This window comes from Amborella trichopoda, chromosome 2 (genome assembly GCF_054954075.1).
Source record: "Amborella trichopoda isolate Santa Cruz 75 chromosome 2, AtrichopodaSantaCruz75HAP2 v2.0, whole genome shotgun sequence".
Classification (NCBI taxonomy): Eukaryota; Viridiplantae; Streptophyta; class Magnoliopsida; order Amborellales; family Amborellaceae; genus Amborella; species Amborella trichopoda.
The window spans coordinates 54,393,697-54,413,755 of record NC_142337.1 but is presented as its reverse complement, the minus strand read 5'-3'; the positions used below and the strand labels follow the sequence as shown (position 1 = coordinate 54,413,755).

General features: G+C 35.9%; 1 protein-coding gene across 1 annotated transcript; it reads left to right on the top strand.

Moving 5' to 3' along the window:
- Positions 1-16,176: 16,176 nt before the first annotated feature.
- Positions 16,177-19,318, top strand: LOC18431441 (putative WRKY transcription factor 48). Its single transcript, XM_006841566.4, has 3 exons — positions 16,177-16,860; positions 17,055-17,198; positions 18,526-19,318. The coding sequence occupies exons 1-3, from the start codon at positions 16,535-16,537 to the stop codon at positions 18,989-18,991; spliced, it is 936 nt and encodes a 311-aa protein (XP_006841629.2). The 5' UTR covers positions 16,177-16,534; the 3' UTR covers positions 18,992-19,318.
- The last annotated feature ends 741 nt before the right edge of the window (positions 19,319-20,059 follow it).

Genomic DNA, 20,059 nt, shown 5'->3' with positions numbered 1-20,059 from the left:
CAGTGATCATAAATATGAAAAAATAAATATATTTTGAAAATTAGAAATAATAATTCTATTAAGAAAACATTGAGACCGTTAGTTTCAATTGTTTTTATATGGACCACCTATTTGCATCCATCTTTAAAAAAGATGCTTTATACTTGGGTCACATTGTAGAAATGTGGTCTAGCTCGCATGAAATGATTTTCCATGAAAACATACTTACTGGTACGAAAGGGAGCTTTATAGCAAAGAAAGGCTCGCAAATCCTATATATATTGTGCAAAGGCTGTACTTCTAAAAATTTTCACCACAAAATAACCCTACCCTAGTTTTAGATGAAAATAACCCTAGTTCTGATACCTGGTGTCCAAACTGGATCTTTTTCAGTGGAAGACAAGTTTAGGCATAAGGTGTCTAAAGTGCTGCACTTACTATTTTGTTTCATAGGTGGCAATGCCTAAACCTGCTTAACTCTCTCATCTTATACTTTGTTTCTAAAAATCCCATTCTCTCTCTAACATTCTTCTCATCTCTCCCCAAAACTCCCCATTGTTCTCGCTCTGACTCTCCTCTTCGAACTATCCATGGCCAAGCCCTAGAAGAAGACAGCCACCAATATGGAGAAATCCCCATCTCTCTACATCTCTATGTTAAAGTCCACCATCTCTCTAAAATCCATCCTCCATTGCCAAGAACTGGCAAGTCCAATAATAAATCAGATAAGAAGTCGAAGATATGGAAAAGTAAACTCCATCAAAAAACAAGGCAGAACAAAAACTAAAGTAAACTCCATCAAAATCATCCGATGCGTCAGCTGGAAAGCTCAAAGCTTTCTTCTCAAAATTTGGAGAAATAGAATATGGTCCCATTTAATTTGATGAGAACCCATCTCGATATCCCCACCCTACCTGTATGACCCTTCATCTCCCTACAACCCCACCTCAAATCCTCGATGCCATAACACCCCGACCTTTCTGTCTCTATCCCCAACCAAATACGCCAAGTTGCCAACCCAAAGAGCCAAAACCCGACCACCTTTCTTCTGGGAGACAGAGATTTTGGGTTTTTATATAGAGACATTCTCATGGGTTTTACAGAGAACCATTGTTTCCATTGTTTTTGCGGTTCTTGAACCCTAGATTCAAAAGTGTTAAGAGCAGTGTTCAACAGGGCTGGGTTTGAATAACCAGTAAATCTGCCGGTTCAACTGGCCTAACTGGCGTGGCCCTAGACGGTTCAAAACGTGTAAAAATAATAATTAAAAAATACAAAAAATATAAAAAATATATGAAAAATATATTTAAAGCATAATTAAACAAAACACATCCGAATGAAGTTGAAAAGTAGTGAAAGAATTTGATTTGTGCCCATGGATTTTGGGTCAATAATTTTGGAAAATGGAGATATTGAAGAAAATCTCGCACATAGAATTAGAGCTGGGTGGGCAAAGCAGAGATGTGCAACTGGAATTTTATGTGATCGCCGCATACTAATGAAGTTAAAGGTCAAGTTCTATAGGATACCTGTGAGACCAGCTTTACTCTATGAGGCAAAATGTTGAGCAGACAAAAAACAATATACCTATAGAATGAGTATAACGGAGATGAGGATATTTAAAATAGATGAGTGACAAGACAATAAGGGATAGAGTTCATTTTCAAAAAAATCTAGGTGCGGCCCAATAGGTGACAAGATGAGATAAAGTAGACTTAAGTGAGCCGGCCATATATGGCACAGACCTAATACAACAATTGTTAGGAGGTACAAGTTAATTCGAGTAGAAGGATTTAAAAAGGCAAGGGGTAGGCCTAAAAAGACGTGGTTGGAAGTAGTTAGAAAAAATATGGGGGCTTATTGCCTTACTGAAGGTATGACCTTTAATAGAGAAAAATGGTGGGCGACGATTCATGTAGCCAACCCCAGTTAATTGGGAAAAGCTATGATGATGATGATTTGTGCCCAAAGGTATTTTTAAGATTTTCTAAAAAAATGGGAAAATGTGAAAATAAGTATTTAATTGCCAAAACACTTTCTAGTCTTTACCAAAATGATAAAAAAATATTCAAACACATGTTACAAACAAATCCCATATTTTTGAGATTTTTTTTTTTAAAATATCCGGCAGGACCACCTAAGCCGGCCAAAACTAGATTGGCTAGTGCCCTGTTCTACTTTGACCAACCGGTTTTGAGTTGGGCCAGCCGATTTTGCAAACGCTGGTTAAGGGAAGGAAAGGGGGGCTTAGGTGGGTTAGGGTTTAGGGACAGAAAAAAGGGACTTTTGGGTTTTTAGAGAGAGAGAGAGAGAGAGGGGGGCTGTAACCGTTTAGAGAGGGGCATGTAATATTGGGCTCTTGGACCCGAACAGGTGGGCAGAGAGTTTAAACTTTAGATTGAGAAAGAGAAGTCCTTTTGGGTTTTGAGAGAGGGGGATTTTTACGGTTTATAGAGGGGCCTTATAATTTCGGGCTTTCAAGCAGGCCGCTATGGTTAGGGCCCGAAAACAAACAGGCTTCTCTTGCCCAGCGGGAGACCCGAAAATGGATCGAATACCAGACCTGGCCCAAAAGCCCGTGGCCCAGCCCGGACCATTGGCCACCTTTTTGCATGGCTTCCTGAAGAACGTTGGAAAAAAACGATTATGATGCTAACGATGATTTGGAGAGGTAGTAACATAAAGTAATGTTGATAAACGAATAATACACATCTATATACTTGGAGATATCTAGGAGCTCGATCAAAGGTTGGATAATTTTGACCAGATAATAATATCACATATTAATCATTTTTAAAAACATTTATAGCGTTATTCTTGGTTTAATCCTAAGACACATAAATTTCCTAATGGGTGTGGTTTCTATAAGGTTGCAATCTTAAACAATCCAATTAAGGCGCACTTGCAAATTTTATAGTAACATGTAATTTTAGTATAAAAAAATCTTAGGATTATTTCAAAATCTATTTTCATATCTCATTATAAAATTTTAAACTCTAAAAATGGTTAACATCAAGTAGATCTATAAACATATGAAAATCTTGAAAATAGACAGTCTAGATAATGTGTTGCGAGATGCACTATTTGTGGGACTCAAATTTTTTTTTTTTTTTTTCATATTCATACATGTCGATGTTGAGATGATTAATTAGAGGGTTTTTAACATTAAAACATCCTTTTCCAATGGATTTTGAGGTGTCATCTTTAATTCTGTATTTTAAGGTGCAACCTTATATAAACCTTGTCCTTTCCTAATAGATAAAATTGTACATATTTATTGGAACAAAGGAAAGGAGATGCTACTAAACGATCTATTAAGGACAGATTTGAGGGGCGTTTTGTTAGATATTAAGATGAAGAAGCCCCAACTTAAATACGTTATATATAGGAATCTATTCCTTCTTAATAACTGTCTTAAAGTTTACAAGTTCGATGTAATTCTTTCGTATGTTCACTTATAGTATGAATATCAAATTCTTTTAAAAAATTTACTACAAAAATTTATTATGATTAGATTTATCTTCTTAGAAATGCATTAAGAAAAAAAAGGAATACTGTACGCATTCCAAAAAAGGTAGTTATATTAGTTAATAGAAAAGATAAAGTTTTATATAAGGTATCACTCGTCTTTTAGAAATAAGATTCACATAAAAAATCTCTCGAAAAAAGTTAAAAATAATACATCTTGTAATATACTATTTAAGCTATATATTTTCAAGATTTTTTAATGTTTATAGATCCGCTTGATTCACACTATTTTTTTTAGCTTTAAATGTCATTAATAGCACTAGAAATAGATTTTTAGGGCATCATACAGATTTATGGCATCAAAACTATATCTTTTGACAAAATTTAGAATGCCTTAATTTAATGGGTTTGTATAGAGCCTAGGCTCTAAACATTCAAATTAGAGCCTATCTTCAAATAGTATCGAGAAATGTGGTTTCAATGCTGGAAATCTTTTTGATAGCCTTAAAATATATTTTCATCTTTAGTTATAAAGTTTAAAGCTTTAAAAATAGTGTAGATTGAGAGATCTATGAAATCTTGAAAATTGATGGTCAAAAAATGCATTATAAAATACACTGTTTTCAAAACTTAAAATCTATTTTTTGGTTTTTCATGTCCATGCATCTTGATGTCGAGATGATCAATTTGAGGATATTTAAACATCAAAACAACATCTTCTAATGAAATTTTTGAGGTAGGCTAGAATTTGATTGTTTAGAGCCTTGGTAATATATAAACTTTTCCCTACTTCAATTGTTTAAAATTGACAAGGGAAACCTCACCCTGAGTTATTTTGTTTCAACATACATAAGAGAGAGAGAGATAATCAAGCGTCAATTATGATGCTAATCGTTGCATTATAACCACTCAGTTTGATTAAGACTTGAAATATCTTAGGTCATTTACAAGCACAGAGTAGGACACATGACAAGAAAGCGGTACAATGTATGAATATCTACAAAAGGAAACCATGTTAAAAAATAAGGCCAAACAAAGGGTGTGGACCCCAGCTCAAATTGAAGGCTTATATTGTTGCCTTGAGGTTGTGAATCGAACTCATCTTATTAAACCAAAAGAGGAAAAAAGTAACGGGGCCCCATGAAACAAAAGCACTACCAATGTGAATGCTCTCATGTTCCATCTAGATGTCCTAGCCTCCATGGTTTTTGTGCAAGTTCTTAGGTGTAGTAGCTGAACTCGAATATTTCTCTTTTTATAATGCTCAACCTTAATGATGTCTGCCTTCTTTTTTGTGTTGGTTAGATTTGACTGTCCATCTTAATAATGCATGTGTTTCTTTTTTAGAAGTTTGATTCTATGGGGAAGCCTTGAACATGTTCACATACCTCAGTTGCCCGTTGTGGCTTTTATTCTCACTAACACTTCAAAAAACCACTAATTATTTAAAAAATAAGTGGGAGCTTGTATTCCCATGTTGAATTACCAAAAAAAAAAAAAAAGGTTTGGTTTCCTTTCTAAAAAACATACTTATTTGCTATTTGGTCAAGAAATCATTATGCATGTGAAGGTTGCACATCTATATATTTATAAGGAACAAAGATCTATTTAATTTGTGATTTCCATCCAGTGATAGCCACAAAAAAGGAATCATATCCATTTCTCTTTAAAAATCTATAACTTAAATTTTATCCTAGACCTAGACCTGATAAAAAAATGAAAAGAAAATGTGTTATAGAGAAGACATACAAGCAAGCCAGAAGAGAAAACTAAAAGAAAAATATAGAAAGGGATTAAATCTTGTTTTTTTTATTATGACCACAAATTCCATATTCTTTTTTTATATTTAAAATTTTTTTTATATATTTCATATTTTTTATTCTAAGTCTTAATTTTGAGAGAATAAACTATATTTTTTATCTCTTTTTCTATATACTTTATTACGCTCAAATGTAGTATGTCCATACTTCTCACTATTGAACTCCTATAAATAATAATAATAATAATAATAATAATGACCGAAATACCCCTACAGCATTCAGGGGTATTTTGATAATTTTATTTATTTTATATTATTTTGCACAAGATGTGATGATGAGAAACATAGATATAATAAATTTGAGCTTAATCCGGCATCAAAAATTATAAAATTAATAGATATGAGACTTGAGTGTATAATATGAAGGGTTATATTAGGGGGGAAAGGTTTCTATACTTCCCCTACAGCATTGAAGATCTATGCTTCCCCTATCATCCAGCCATCCAATTTTGATCAAGAGAGCCACTCACCGTTTGATCTTAGTTCCCACGTCTCAAATTATTTTATTTTTAATTTGTTTATATACAAATTGTATGAATATAAAATTAGGCACGTGCCATATTCTCATTGGGTCGCACCTATAAAAAATATTAAAAAATAATTTTTTGATAAAATGTAATGACCAAAATACCCCTTGAAATTTCCAAGGGTATTTTAATCATTTTATTTTATTGAAAATATATTTTTTTTATATTTTTCGCTAGTGAGAGTTTAATAAAGGATTGGATGTCCAAAATTTGGTGTCAAAATAGTCTATAAAAAATATTAAAAATAAAATAGTGTAGAGACGTGACATTGTGATTGGGACAATCTTAGCCCTCCATTCAGAATGGATGGTTGGATAAGAGGAAATATATAAGTTTTATGCTGTAAGAAAAGCATAAAAAGCTTGCCCCATGTTAAGGTGCTCACACTATGGAGTAATTTATTATTGTACCCAACAATTTAGATACTTTTGTACCTTTGTTTTGTACATGAAATGTTTTTTTAATAAAGGTATATTCAGTCATTAGGAGGGTATGACGTCATCAACTTGAGTATGACATCACCCACATGAAGCACACTAGTAACATTTAATGCTTTATATGGATGACATCACACCCCATGTAGATGATGTCATACTGTCTTAATGACCAACAATACCCTTATTAAAAAAAATGATCCATGTACAAAACAAAGGTATAGAAGTGTCTAAAATTGTTGAGTACAATGATGAATTACTTCATAGTGTGAGCACTCTAACATAACCCTAATATGAAATATGAAATATGAAATATGAAATATGAAATATGAAATATGAAATATGAAATATATGGTGCTATTTTTTGAATTCTGAAAAACAATATCTTTTGTAAATTTTCCTAGATATTTCTATCAGGTTATTTAGCTTGTTTAGAAAATAGAACTTAAAATATATATATATGTTATATAAAAAAATTAAACAGATACAAAAATACCATTAATGACTTTTAAGTGAAAAAATTGGAAAAATATTTTAATTAAAGGGCGATGTTTGTATAAGGTGTCAACATACTATTGAAGCAAAGTGCACCTCAAAACTATGCCGAAAATGAAAAATATAATTTCGGCCCTGCAAAGTCTTGTAATGATATGAAATTTTATTGCTACCCCCAATTATGAAATTTAAAGTTCTAGAAATGGTGACCATCAAACAAATCTATGAACACTTAAAAATCTTGAAAATAGACAGTTCAGGTAATGTGTTAGAAGATGAACTATCTTTAGAACTAAAAACTTTTTTTTTTTTTCATATCTATGAATCTTGAGGTTGAGGTGATCGATTTGAAGGTTCTACAGCATAGGAAAACCTTCACTAGTGGATTTTTTTGAATGCACCTTATCAAAAAAAAATTTGTCTTTTTTAGGTGAGTCAATAGGGAGGGGGCACCTACCTTTGGTAGAAATTGAGTATAGGACGTAGTGCGTAGAGGCCTTATATAAACTTTTTGGATTGTATACAATTAGACCATTTACCTTTGGTACAGGGAGGTTACAATTACTTATAACCATCTGACGTGAAGTTTGATAGCTTGGGTATATCACAAAATTCGAAAAACCTTTTTTCGAACTTTGAGCTTGATCAATAAAATAAATACAGCCATCCAATGATCAAAATTAATTGTGAGCACCCTATACAAAAGGTAAATAGCTTCTCGAAAATACACGTGAATGCGAGTCTTTACCATACATCAATTGACCTTGGTTAGGCACGGGAGGGGGACTTCCAAGAAATTCGTTAAACTTTAATGCGTTGATGAGTTTTGCTACGCTAAAATATTTCCTACGCTTGATTGGGGATGGCTGGATGGAAGAGATTAATGCACTCTCTTATTAGGGCTGGGAGTGGGTCTGGTCGGTTCCTGGTTGACCTGGACCAGTATCCAACTCAGCTATGTTTGTGTTGGACTCAGACCTAGGTTGGCTCCAAGTCAATTGGATCTGGGCCTAATTAATTAAGCCAGGTTGGATTCGGGTCTAAAAATAAAAGAATATCAAAATATATGTTATGTATGTTATAATACATGTTATTATAGATTTATATGTACTTTTGTACTTATAAATATTGGGCCGGGTCGGTATAGGCTGGGTTGGATTGGCTTACTTGGATCCGACCTGACCCGATAGGGTCCTAATTGGATCAAGACCGGACCCAGGTTGGGTCTAGGTCAAGTAACTCCAACCTGATCCATTGGGTCCATTGTCTTGGTTCAAAACCGGACCATGTTGGGATGACTTGCTCGGTCCACAAGTTGACTTGACCCATTTCCCACACATATCTATTATAAGGGTAGTGATTGCCTAGGCCTGAGCTGGGGGAGGATAAGCCCAAGCCCAGACCGTAGAGGCAGCCTGGACCTGGAAGGCCCTACTATTTGGCCTGGTGGCCCAGTCTAGCCCTACTAGTAGAGAAGGGCAAAATAGGCGTCAAAATCCCTCACAAACATTAAGGGGTAAAAAAAAATCCCAATTAATATTAGAATGATTATTTTAAATTTTATTTAACTCTCATACCTACAAAAAAGATACTTGAATTGCCCTTCGTTAAATTGAGAATCTTAATCAAGTATGGGCATTTCAATAATTTTATAGAGAATGAATAGGTACTATTGTCATTTGGTTGAGGCGTTTTAAATAAAACTATTAAAGTACCCCTGCTTATTTGGGTTCCCAACCATCGATACGAGCAATTTAGATATTTTTTAAAAAATATATTTTGAGAAGGTAACCCGTTATGTTAATTGGAATGTTTTGATCCTGCAAGGATCTTATAGATTGAACAAAAGAAAAAAAACAAAGGTTGCTTCATGACCCTAGCGGGCCGAACCTAGCCTGCAAAATAGGCCCAGATTTCAAGCCCGGGCCCAGCCCTCGGTCCAAATTTAGTGGGTGGGGATTTTTCTGTTGTGGCCTGGGTCACTCCATCTGGCTACCCTTCCATGAGAAATATTGGCCTGATTTTAACCAAAAAGTGATGGGAGCCCTTCCTCATTATTTCTAATATTTGGGAGTTGATGAGCTTGATATGGGTGCAAGTGCGAGTGCGAGCATGAGCATGTGAGACAGATGGATGCACTTTAGTCTGTATAAGGAGGACAAGAGGCTCCACAAGTTGCCCTGAAAAGGCTTCTAAAGTTGTAAAAGAAAGGAATAACTTTGAGATGGAAACGTGAGGAGACGAAATTTCCTTTTTGGAGGAACAAAGGGCACGGACTACATATTATTTCCATTCTATTTGTCAAATTTAGTTAATCGAATCTTACTTTTTTGCGTGAAAAGAATCCTGGTCCAAAAAGTTGATCCAAAACTTACTAGCTACGAAAAATAGACTCCAAATAACATATCTTACATTTTTCTCTCTCTTTTTCTCCCTTTCTTCTTTGACATTCAAAGGTAGGTTTGCCATGATGTAGAAACCCACTAAACCTGCCGGTTTTATTAATAACAGGACTTGTTGAGATGTAACCTCAAATGTGTTATCAATCTACACCTCATACAAATTCAATAATAATGCTATTGGTACTTCACAGAAAAATAGCTCCTAAAATTAACTACAAATACCAGATTATGGAGTTTAGACTGAATAAATCTCTGTTCTTTTTTTTCTTTTTTCCCCGAATGATAAGATGTGCAAAATCATGTCAAACTTGATCATTGGAAGGCGAAATTCCATTCTCTAGGAGGGAGAATAGCATCGCTTAAATCGATATTATCCAATCTTCATGTGTATTAGATGTCAATTTTCTATATGACAAATCTTTTGATAAGGAAGTTAATGAGTTTGATGAGGGTAATACGAGTGATCAGAATGGTTTGGGGATTGTCTTGGCTACCTTAGCTCATGTTATGCATTTAGGGTTGAATATTATTGAGGATAGGTAATGTGGTGATGGTGCAAAAATGAGCAGAAAAATTCCTTGGAATATAAGGGTGTTGATGTTTGAGATACAAGATATTTGTATGAGAGTGGATGTGCCCTTTTCGCATATATACCGGAAGCTTAACGAGGGGACTGATGCTCTTGCCAAACAGGGGGTATGCTAAGATGAGTTGTAATTTGGTGTTCCTGTTTTTTCTTTGCTTGTACTTTTATTGAGTTTTAGTAAACTGTAGTACCTTCAGTCCAAAAAAAAAAAAGGGAGATTATGGTGAGATTACCCCAAGGATATCAAGTGCGAAATTAAATACAACAAATTAGGCCTAAGTTACTCAGCAACTAAAAAAGTATCTCTCATGATCCAACTAAAGTAGGTCTAGCATAAACGATATTGCTTTCTACAAAAAAAATATCTATTAAATGGAAAAAGATTTTATTTATGCTAATGCCAAGCCGAAGAACACATATAGTGTGCATATATCGGTATGGCACATTGAGCATCCGCTTCATTGAGCAAAAGGCTTGGAGAACTTACTCAATATAAAATTTCGCAATCCACTTTAGAATTATTGGATGAGTATTTTCATAAAAGCAAATTGGATTCCAATCATTGAACAGTTAAATCCGAGTCTTCCGAAAGTCGGACCATCTCTGTTCAATCTTAGAACTCTTTACCCTGCTAAAGTCCTTGGCATATTGGGTCCTAAAGATATTTCTAGTAGGGTTTTACCTGAGATTAGGGCATCTAATATGACTTTATCCAATGGCAACTTATAATCTTTTGGCTATGTTTAAACATCACATCATATGTGGTGGTCAAAAGAACAAAAACAAGCAGGGTGGGTCCCACTTGGGCCGTTGAATCCTGAATCTGATTGGTCCAGATCACTAAGTTCTTTTGAAGATCCGGAGATGCTCACTCAATACTCAGATTACTCCAATTGGTGTCCTCCAAAACTCGTATTGTGCACTTTCCCAAGGGATACTATAATATGAACAACATGAATGATAACAACATGACCATGTGGACTATCACAGTCCAACCGATGAGTTGAATGGTGATGGAGAGAGGGATGTACCAAAGAATTAATGAATCTTTTGGTGAGACTCTCTCCTTCCATCACCATCCAACCTATCTATGAGATGGTGACAACCTAGTGGTCATGATGTTAATATGACCATATGGATCATTTATACTTTCCCTCCCCAGAAATCAAGACCACGTATGATAAGGATTGGAGAAATCCTCAGCCCCATGAGCCCTAGTGTGGTTGTTTGAACTTTGAACTTTGAACCAAGGCACATAGCAACCACACATCCATGTATTATGCGGCTAGTCACCAAGTGTACAATTGACCATTACATGGCTCATACATAAGGAGCAAAAAGATATTTTTCGCCCATCGCACTTTTCAAGGTCACAAATCAATGAGTGCTCATCTGACATCTTGCAACATGCAACAACTAGTGCAAAAGCTGTTGTGCTAATGCGCATCCGTTTTTTTGCTTGCATTCGTTGATTTGCTTTTTCACTTTTCAGTTTTCTTTACCCATCTAAGCCAAAGATGGTTTTTCATCAGCCCTCCCACTTATGAGTGTCTTAATTATATATACTTTAGAGCATAAGAATGGGGAAGTGAGTCACATAATGTGGGGTACATGATAGACATTTACCTTATAAAAATGGACCAAACCAGTTTCAACAATATTTAAAAATGGCCTGACTGTAGGGAAAAGACACAACTGCTCCTGCCCATATTGAAAACGACATAACTCTACCCTCTCCCTCTCCCTCTCCCTCTCCCTCATTTCAATTTCAGGGTTTCTATGATGTGTGTGTTTTCTCTTTGTGATCAATAAATGATAGATATGGGAGACAGAGAAAGAGAAAGAGAGAGAGTAGTTAGAGAGAGAGAGAGAGGGAGATTGGTTAGCACGTCCTTGGATCCATCTCCAATCAAAGAACTTATACTTTAGGGTTTGTGCATCTAATTGGAAGGGCATTATGAATATTGTAATCTATAAATGCCAAAAGAGTTCATCTTACGAGGGTGGGTTTGTCCTATTCATTAATAAAGCTGTTTGCAAATTGACTTCAACCTTCTTTTCACACTTGGGTTTCAGCCTATTGACTTTGACTTTGATCAAGTGCCCACCTTGACTTAAGCCTTGTCACTCATGAACGGTCTAAACCTGTTCACCACAGGTCTCATAAACCCCAACCCCCCCCCCCCCCCCCCCCCCCCTTCTCTCTTATATTAAACTATGAATAAATCTTCATCTTTTGATTTGAATTCACAAATAAACTATTTGGTTTTCATTTGTAGAGTTTCTAGAAGGTTTTTCAGGCTTGAACGTGATGCATATATGCTTTGAATGGGCATTCGGATCTCTATATTCCAATGTAACATCACAATCGATAAAGAGAGTAAAAAAAGAAGAAAAGGTTAAATTTTATGCGTAGGCAAAGACAAAAATCAAATAGAAAACAGAAGTGAAGAGATGATGCATCATTGCACTGTAAAAGAACATGGAAATTTCACTGATATCATCAAAATTCATGCAATGTCTCCATCAGGGATTTCTTTCAAAAACAAATACGGCTTAATGCAATATATAAAATGGAAAGACTTTGATGATGATGACAATGAATATATAAATATGTGTGCTACGTCGATTTTCTTCGAGAGTTCAATTTCATTTCCATTTGTGCTCTTTTTTATTTATTTATTTCCTATCTTGGTATTTAATATAGTATACTCCATGTCATGTAAAGAAAATGAAAAAGGAATCACTCAAAAAATAGTTGGGCCACAAGCTTCATAGAAGACTTCTTCCCCATCTCCCTCCTATGACTTCTACTATGTGTTTGATTGTTTGTTAGAACAATTATTCCTTCTAGATTACATGATTCATCAACCCATTATTGCGGCCCGGTGAATTAATTAAATAAAGCACAAAAAAATCGTACAATATATTAAAAAAGTAGCCAAGAATCTAGAGTTAGAGCACCTAACCCTAAGCTGGTCAACATTTCAACTTCGTAGGCTAACAATACAAAAGTCAGTACACTTCTCAACCCAGTGCAAGTTTAGGGTTCTTAATAATACTCAAAATCCTAAAAATCTTGTTGAAAACCTAAGTTGGTTGGGATAAAAGTAGACCAAACCAAACCATCATCATCAACTCATAGCTTTTTTTTTACTATTTGGGGTCGTCTAAATATCAAGTTTCGTACTTTTAGTGAGGCTATAAATTTTTATATATTTTTTTGTTTCTTTCAACTGTCTTTTTGTGTTTATTTTTTGCCTGTTTATGGTCTTCCGCTTGAACCAACTCGTACTTCTTAAAAGCTAACAAAATAATTTTCAAAAAATTTATGAACAAAAATTACTTAAAACTCTAATATTAATACAAATAATTAAAATTGAAATCAATAATGTGTATATCTAAAAATACTAATATTAGTAACAATCAATGAAAAAACATAAAATTTCGCTATATTACCTATCTTAACCTATATATCAAAGATTCCTCCTACCTAGTATTCCTAAACAAGGAACAAAATGACATTAGACATAACCTAGCTTAAGACATAAGTCCCATTATACAATGAAAGACAATAAAAATTAAGGAGATCCACATATTATTTTATTATAAGTAGAGAAGGGGACTGAGGGTCTTGACTTTGAACGGGAATGGAATTCTTCGCCCTCTCATAAAGCTGAATTTGTCAATATAAATAAATATTTTTGTCTCTATCTATAAACTTATCCAAGAAGCAACGTAGTCAACAATATCTGCTTTTCAAAAACAAATTTTGTTTTATTTTTTTAAAAAATAAAACTGAAAGTAATTAATTAATATTTTAAATAAGGGAGTTAAATAAAATAAGTTCAAAACCGGATCCTGTAGGCGTATGTCACAAGCAAGCATGGGATATTCTCGAAGCCGAGCCGAATGAGCCGGCTCTAGAGCGTGTGAAAATAGAGCGTGGGATGAGGGAAATGAAGGGTAAGATGGTGACGCGTGGCGGTCTGTGCAATGCCCGAAAACGAGTGATCAGTGGGGGCGTCAAGGCCGTGACGCCCCCGACGCTCTCCGCGTATTACGGGGCGTCGTTTTCTGGAGAAGAATAAAGAAAAGGAGGTTTTTGACGCTTCGTTTCTTCCTACATGTTGCTGGTTAGAGAGAGAGGAGGAAGCGATGATGACGCGGATTCCGTGTCAGCATGTGATCCGCTTGTCAGGAGATCGGTCGCCCGTGCTATACCGGCCCGCACACGTGCCAAGCTCCCTTCGCTCCTCGTAGCTCTCTCTCGTCGGACAGTCTAATCGCTTATTTTCTCTTTAAATCAAAACTCGATAGTAGCTAGCTGGTTTTGATTTTGGCTGGTTTGGTGATCGATCAGGTATTTAAAATAAACTATATAAAATTTTAAAAATAAACTCTTTTTTGCAATGCATTATTTAATATTTTTTATTACTATCACAAAGATTAGAAAATATATTGGTCATTTAATATTTATTTTTATATTTTATCATTTAAATTTTTTTTCAAAAATACTTCTTGACACAAATCTTTAAAATATATTTTTTTATTAATTTTGAACTTAATTTAAATTTGTTTTATATAAGAAAAAAGTTTATATAAAGTTGCAACCTTATAATATAGAACTACATATGCACATCAAAAATCCATCGGAAAAAGTAATTTTAATGGTGAAAAACCTTTTGATTGATCATCTTGACATCGAGACGTACGACATGAAAAATTAAAATATCTTAAGTCTAAAAAATAGTGTATTTTACAACATAGTATCTACACCGTCTATTTTCAAGATTTTCATATGTTTATAGATCTATCTAACCATTTTTAAATTTCAAATGTTATAATTAGATATAAAAATAGATTTTGAGATAATCCTAAAAACATTTTATCCGTATGTCAACTGCACCCTTTGTATAATCATTCATATTTTATTATATTTTTAATTTTTTATATTTTTTTAACACTTTTTTAACCGCCGTGGATTTGCATAGTTGAATCGTCTAGTTGAAGCTTCTGAGTCCATGTCCAGTTAACTGTTCCGATTCGATTTTACGAACATTGCTCGGATGCTTGCACCTCATCCCATCAATTTCTTTCTTCCTACCGATTATTTTCTAAACTCCCCTACTGCCATTTTTTTTACAAAACTCCTCCCACACTCTCTCTTCAACTTTCACCCCTTGCCCCTTACTCCTGTCGAATCTCTCTCTCGTTAACAATCACCCGTTGCCCCTCTCTCTCTCTCCTTTGATTTGGGAGTTAGTAATGCCAATTGTCGTTGCAACTTCGGAATATTTTTATTCCTCTTTCCCTGATTCAGGAAGTGAATGAGGCCTAATCCCTCCCTTTCAACTCTCTTCTCTCTCTCTCTCCCTCAAACCCCATCTTTCCCTTTTCAAAGTTTTTCTTCCTATTTTCTCTCTCTGAGACCCAAATTTCGCTTTTAAGAACCCTTCCGCTCTCTCCTAGTGGCCCAAGTTTTGCCTCTTAGTTTTTTTTTTTTTTCCCTCTTCTGATACGTTCCTCTTTGCTTTCTCTCTCTCTATGTATGTATTCCTCCGCTTAAAGATGATGTGAAGCACGTAAATTACTGATATTCAATATTCCCTCTCAAGTTCATTCAAATAAAATTGTTAAAAAACAAAAAGTACATTCAAATAAACGAGTCTTTCATTTGTATATTTACATCATATTTAAATAAATCGCCCTCTCTCTCATGCACAACAATATATATCTCCAAAAAAATCATGGGGCAAAATTTAAAGTTCTCAAAATGATAAAACTTTCCAGTTTGGTAACTGTCCTAGTAGCTTCTCCTGGATATCTCTAATGGTAGGGTAGAGAGAGAGAGAGAGGAGATGTGCATGTGCATGTATGTTAGGGTAGGGAGAGAGACAAAGGGTAGAAGGAAGAGACAAAAGGCACAAACTTTTACGCGTGAGAGAGTAAAGGGCGAAATCGCATTGAAGAGAGAGAAAGAGAAAAGGCAATAGTTTTCGTGCGTGTGAAAAGGAGAGAGAAAAAGAAGGCAAATAAACAGTAGTTGTGCGTGTGAAAAGGAGAGAGAAAAAGAAGCCAAATAAACTTGCACGTGTGCATGTAAATACGATAGAGGGAGAAAGCGCGTGAATTTCATGCGTGTCTCCCTTCCGGCGCCCACGTTACAAGGGCGGTGCTGCAACTTTTGTACGCCACCTCCTCTCACCTCTCTCCCCCAAACCCTTTTCACACGTGCCAATACTCCCACCCTCATTCACACGTGCCTCTGTTATGCTCACGTGCGAAAGGCGGGTCAAAGCTCGGTATGAAAGGAAGCAGGAGGGTTTTAGAGAGAGATAAGGCGGGGAAGCGGCCGACGCATTGAATGCCGGCAACGCATGTTTTTGAACTCAAACCGTGGTCCCACCATCCGTACTATCCACCGCCGAATGCCGGTGCAACACATCAGGCCCCGTACAGTTGACCGGGCCTTCCAGGTCAAAGTCGGTGGATCTCAGGTTTCCTCAGTCAAATTTAAAATGACGAAAAGAAGGCCACTTGGCCCACCGAAACGTTTGACAATCCACCCATCATTGTTGATGCCACCACCTAAACATGGGTGATAATACTAACTATCCAATCTAATTTTATTGGGAAACCTGTTTTCCGGGTTTGATTACTTAATACAGGATGGGGAAACCTGCCTACATATCATCAGTTTTCAAAAAAGAAAAATAATTTTTTTTTAAAAAAGGCAAAGAATAAGAAATTGAGCAGTCCTTTTTTTGCACCCATAGGCCTCTCTCTCTCTCTCTCTCTCTCCATTTCTCACCCTCCCAGCCATGGAAGAAGAAGAAGCCAATCCACTCGCCGGAAATCGCCGAAACCCGGCGACTGTTTTGTCGGAATCTGCATTTGGAGGAGACTTTGAAAGCTCAACCTTCACTGAGCTATTGGGAATACACGACTTTTCCTCTCCTTTCATGGACTTTGCACCCCCTTTGCTGCCGGAATTTCCAATCCCTTCTCTAAATTCCGGTGACCCACCTGAAAATAGTAACCTCCCTGCGACCCCCAACTCCTCGATCTCTTCTTCTTCGACTGAGGCAAATGAAGATGATGGTGCATCACGAAATATCAAGGACGAGCAAGAGAAGGTTAAGAAAGTGTAAGCGCGTGATTATTATCATTGTTATGTTCACTTCTCTGTGGTTATTTATTATGAACATTTTGTGATTTCCCTGGATGAAAGTAGTGTTTAAGTGGTATAAGTAACAGTTGGCTTTTTGTTTTTGTTGTGAATAACATTTGGGTTTTTGTATTTGTGGGTTCTTTGTGATGAATTTTCCGGGTGAATTTCAGCTCGAAGCCGAAGAAGAAGACTCAAAAGAGGCAGAGAGAACCAAGGGTTGCTTTCATGACAAAGAGTGAAGTGGATCACTTGGAAGATGGCTACAGATGGAGAAAATATGGCCAGAAGGCAGTGAAGAATAGCCCTTATCCAAGGTCTGACTTTAAACCCTAAGACAAGGAAACTGTCTATCATTTCATGAAAAACTTTGGATTCTTTTGCTTTTTGAATTTTGGGGTTTTTTCCATTTGAATATGGTGATGTTATGCTGCATGCTTGACCGATATTATTTGTGGGTTTTTATTGTTTTTGTTCGATCAAATATCCTTAGTCCACAAATTTTGTAATTTAATATTACTTTTCCTGGTCATGCGTTCCGATTCTTCTATATTGGTGGTTCAAAAACCTTATCTTAAACTGGGATTCTTTATTGTTTTGGTATTAGAAAAACACTGATTATTCTTTTCAGTTCATGCATAGTATCTAGACCCTTTTAATCTCATTAACATGGGTTTTTTCTGGTTATTTTTCCAAAACAGTGGGCTATAATTAGAGCCAAGGGTTTGCATTATCAGGACTGAGTTTTGGGTTTGTGTTAATCTAGACTTTTGTCTTTCTAATTTCACTCTCTTAATTTTGTGTTTGAGAATTATCATGCAATCCCATCAATCTCCATCAGATTAGTTTCGTATTACGATACAGACCTATGGTTTTGGGTATTGATTCGAGCTCCAATTCGTCATGGATCTTAGGGTTTTCTCAGGAACCACTTGTGAATTATATCGGTGTCCCATTTGGAACTGAGTTTTCTGTCACTGATAATGGATATTAAGCCGATCCCAATCATACCCCTTAATGTTAATTCTGCAAAATTTGTGTTCGCTCACATTATCAATCATTGATTCGAGTTTCGGAGATCTCTGAATATGAAAATTGAGTAAGATTATCAAATGGAGATCAGGTTTAGACTCTTAACAATTCATTTTAGGACGTCTCTTTTTGTTTTGTGGCTCTCTCTTTCTCATGCATTATAACGCGCATAAGAATAAGGTCTTTTTTATAACACATTTGAACTTATGGATACGTGAGGTAATGTAAAACCTTGCTATCCTACATTCTTTTGATTAACGGTTGCTATTTGTTTAGTTATAAATTGTTATATATTATAACTACGGGTTTGATGGTACAGTCCACCAATGTTACTAATTGTAATTAATGGGCTTTTCTTGTACAGTAGATTGATGGTACAGCCTACCAGTATTGGGATCATAGTGATATGGTCTTGCCTAACCTTATCTTAAATGGCTAAATAGTTAAAAATAGTAAGGTTAAGATCCATGATTTGATTATATTCACCAAAAAGGTTTTAGGGCATCCTTCATGCTGCACATGCCAATGTATATGCATTTATTATTTAGACTAATTAAACAATTTGGAAATGTTTTCCTCAACTAAGATAAAGTTTATTTGTTTTTCCTACAGGAGCTACTACAGGTGCACTAGCCCGAAATGTGGGGTGAAGAAGCGGGTGGAGCGATCGTTCGAGGACCCATCGACCGTGATCACGACCTACGAGGGCCAGCATACGCACCAGAGCCCCGCATCTCTGCGTGGAGGAGGTGGAGCCCCGTCCTCTTCTGGATCTTCCTCTTCATCGTCTATGTCTATGGCTGCAACCCTGGAGTCCGGTTACGGGGCATTTCCGATGCAAATGATGGTGCAACGAGCCTCTCAAGATCCTAATAATACTTCAGCTTCTCACTCTAGCATCTATATGAACCAGGCCTTCTCTTCTCTCCCTTTTCCATCTCCTTTTCCTAACATTTTGAGCCGCTTTTGCAATCCTACCATCTCTGGTACCACTACCACGCAGAACATACAGGCCCAGTTGAGGGACCACGGACTGTTGCAGGATATTGTGCCCTCTGACATGAGGAAAGATACATGAGGGCTTTCGAGGCTATTGTAGGGTAGTTGCCCTTTTCTCAGCACATATGTTATATAGCTTTTTGAGCAAAGTTATAGCTTTCTTTCTTTTCTATCTTTTTTACTGAGCTATGCTATAGCTCTCTCTTTCTTTCTTTGAGCACATAGGGTGAATGGTTTTTTTGGGCTATGTTATATCTTTCTTTTCTCTTTTCTTTCTTCTTGGAACAGGCACTCTACATGTACCCATGTAACATAGCCTATTGGGTATGTATCGGATCCTCGGCTTCGCAATTTTCTCTTGACAGTACTAATTTAATGGTGGATTACTTTTGACTTCGAGAACAAATCCATGCCTTTCCCTGCCTAATCGTCTACAAAATCAATCTTCGAGGTGTTCTCCTTGTTGAATTCAGTTATTTAGTGTTTGAACCCTTTGGTTTTACTCTTTTTATCTTTAATCTTTACATTTTCTCTTTGTTTTTCTCCATTCTCTTTAGACATATTGGATGCAGCTTTTGCATCTTGACATATATATTGTTGCAATTCTTCTTTTTCTAATTCAATGCTTACTAGTTTGTCTTTTATCTTTAGTGAGTAATACACTTTGATGTCCTCTAGCTAGAGTAATGAATGTGCATGCTTCTCGTTGTAGTGCAATTAGGGATTCTAGGATTTCCACTCCCTTTTTTGCAACCTACATTGGACCTTTACTTGTTCATTATCAATACGTGTCCGATTTGGACATTACCAGTTAAACATCAACATTGTGGGTCTTGTGGATTTTGAAGGCCATCATGGCAAAGTGGAAGCTTTCAAACAAGTGCAATAAATAATTGGTTGGGCACTACATACGCGAGTGTGAGCCTATCATTTCTTGGAACTTCTTATATTTTACTTAGGGTAACAAAAATATGAGTTCTAGCTTAAATCTTTTTAACTCTTGACAGGATAGGAACGGGCTTAAGGATAGGTATTTAGGGTGGTGGGTCGCCATAATATGGCGTCTTGACTCTTAAGTTCTATTTCTACTGTATGTAAAAAAAATCTCATCCCCACTGAACAGCCTAAAAAATATCTTGGCAGGATG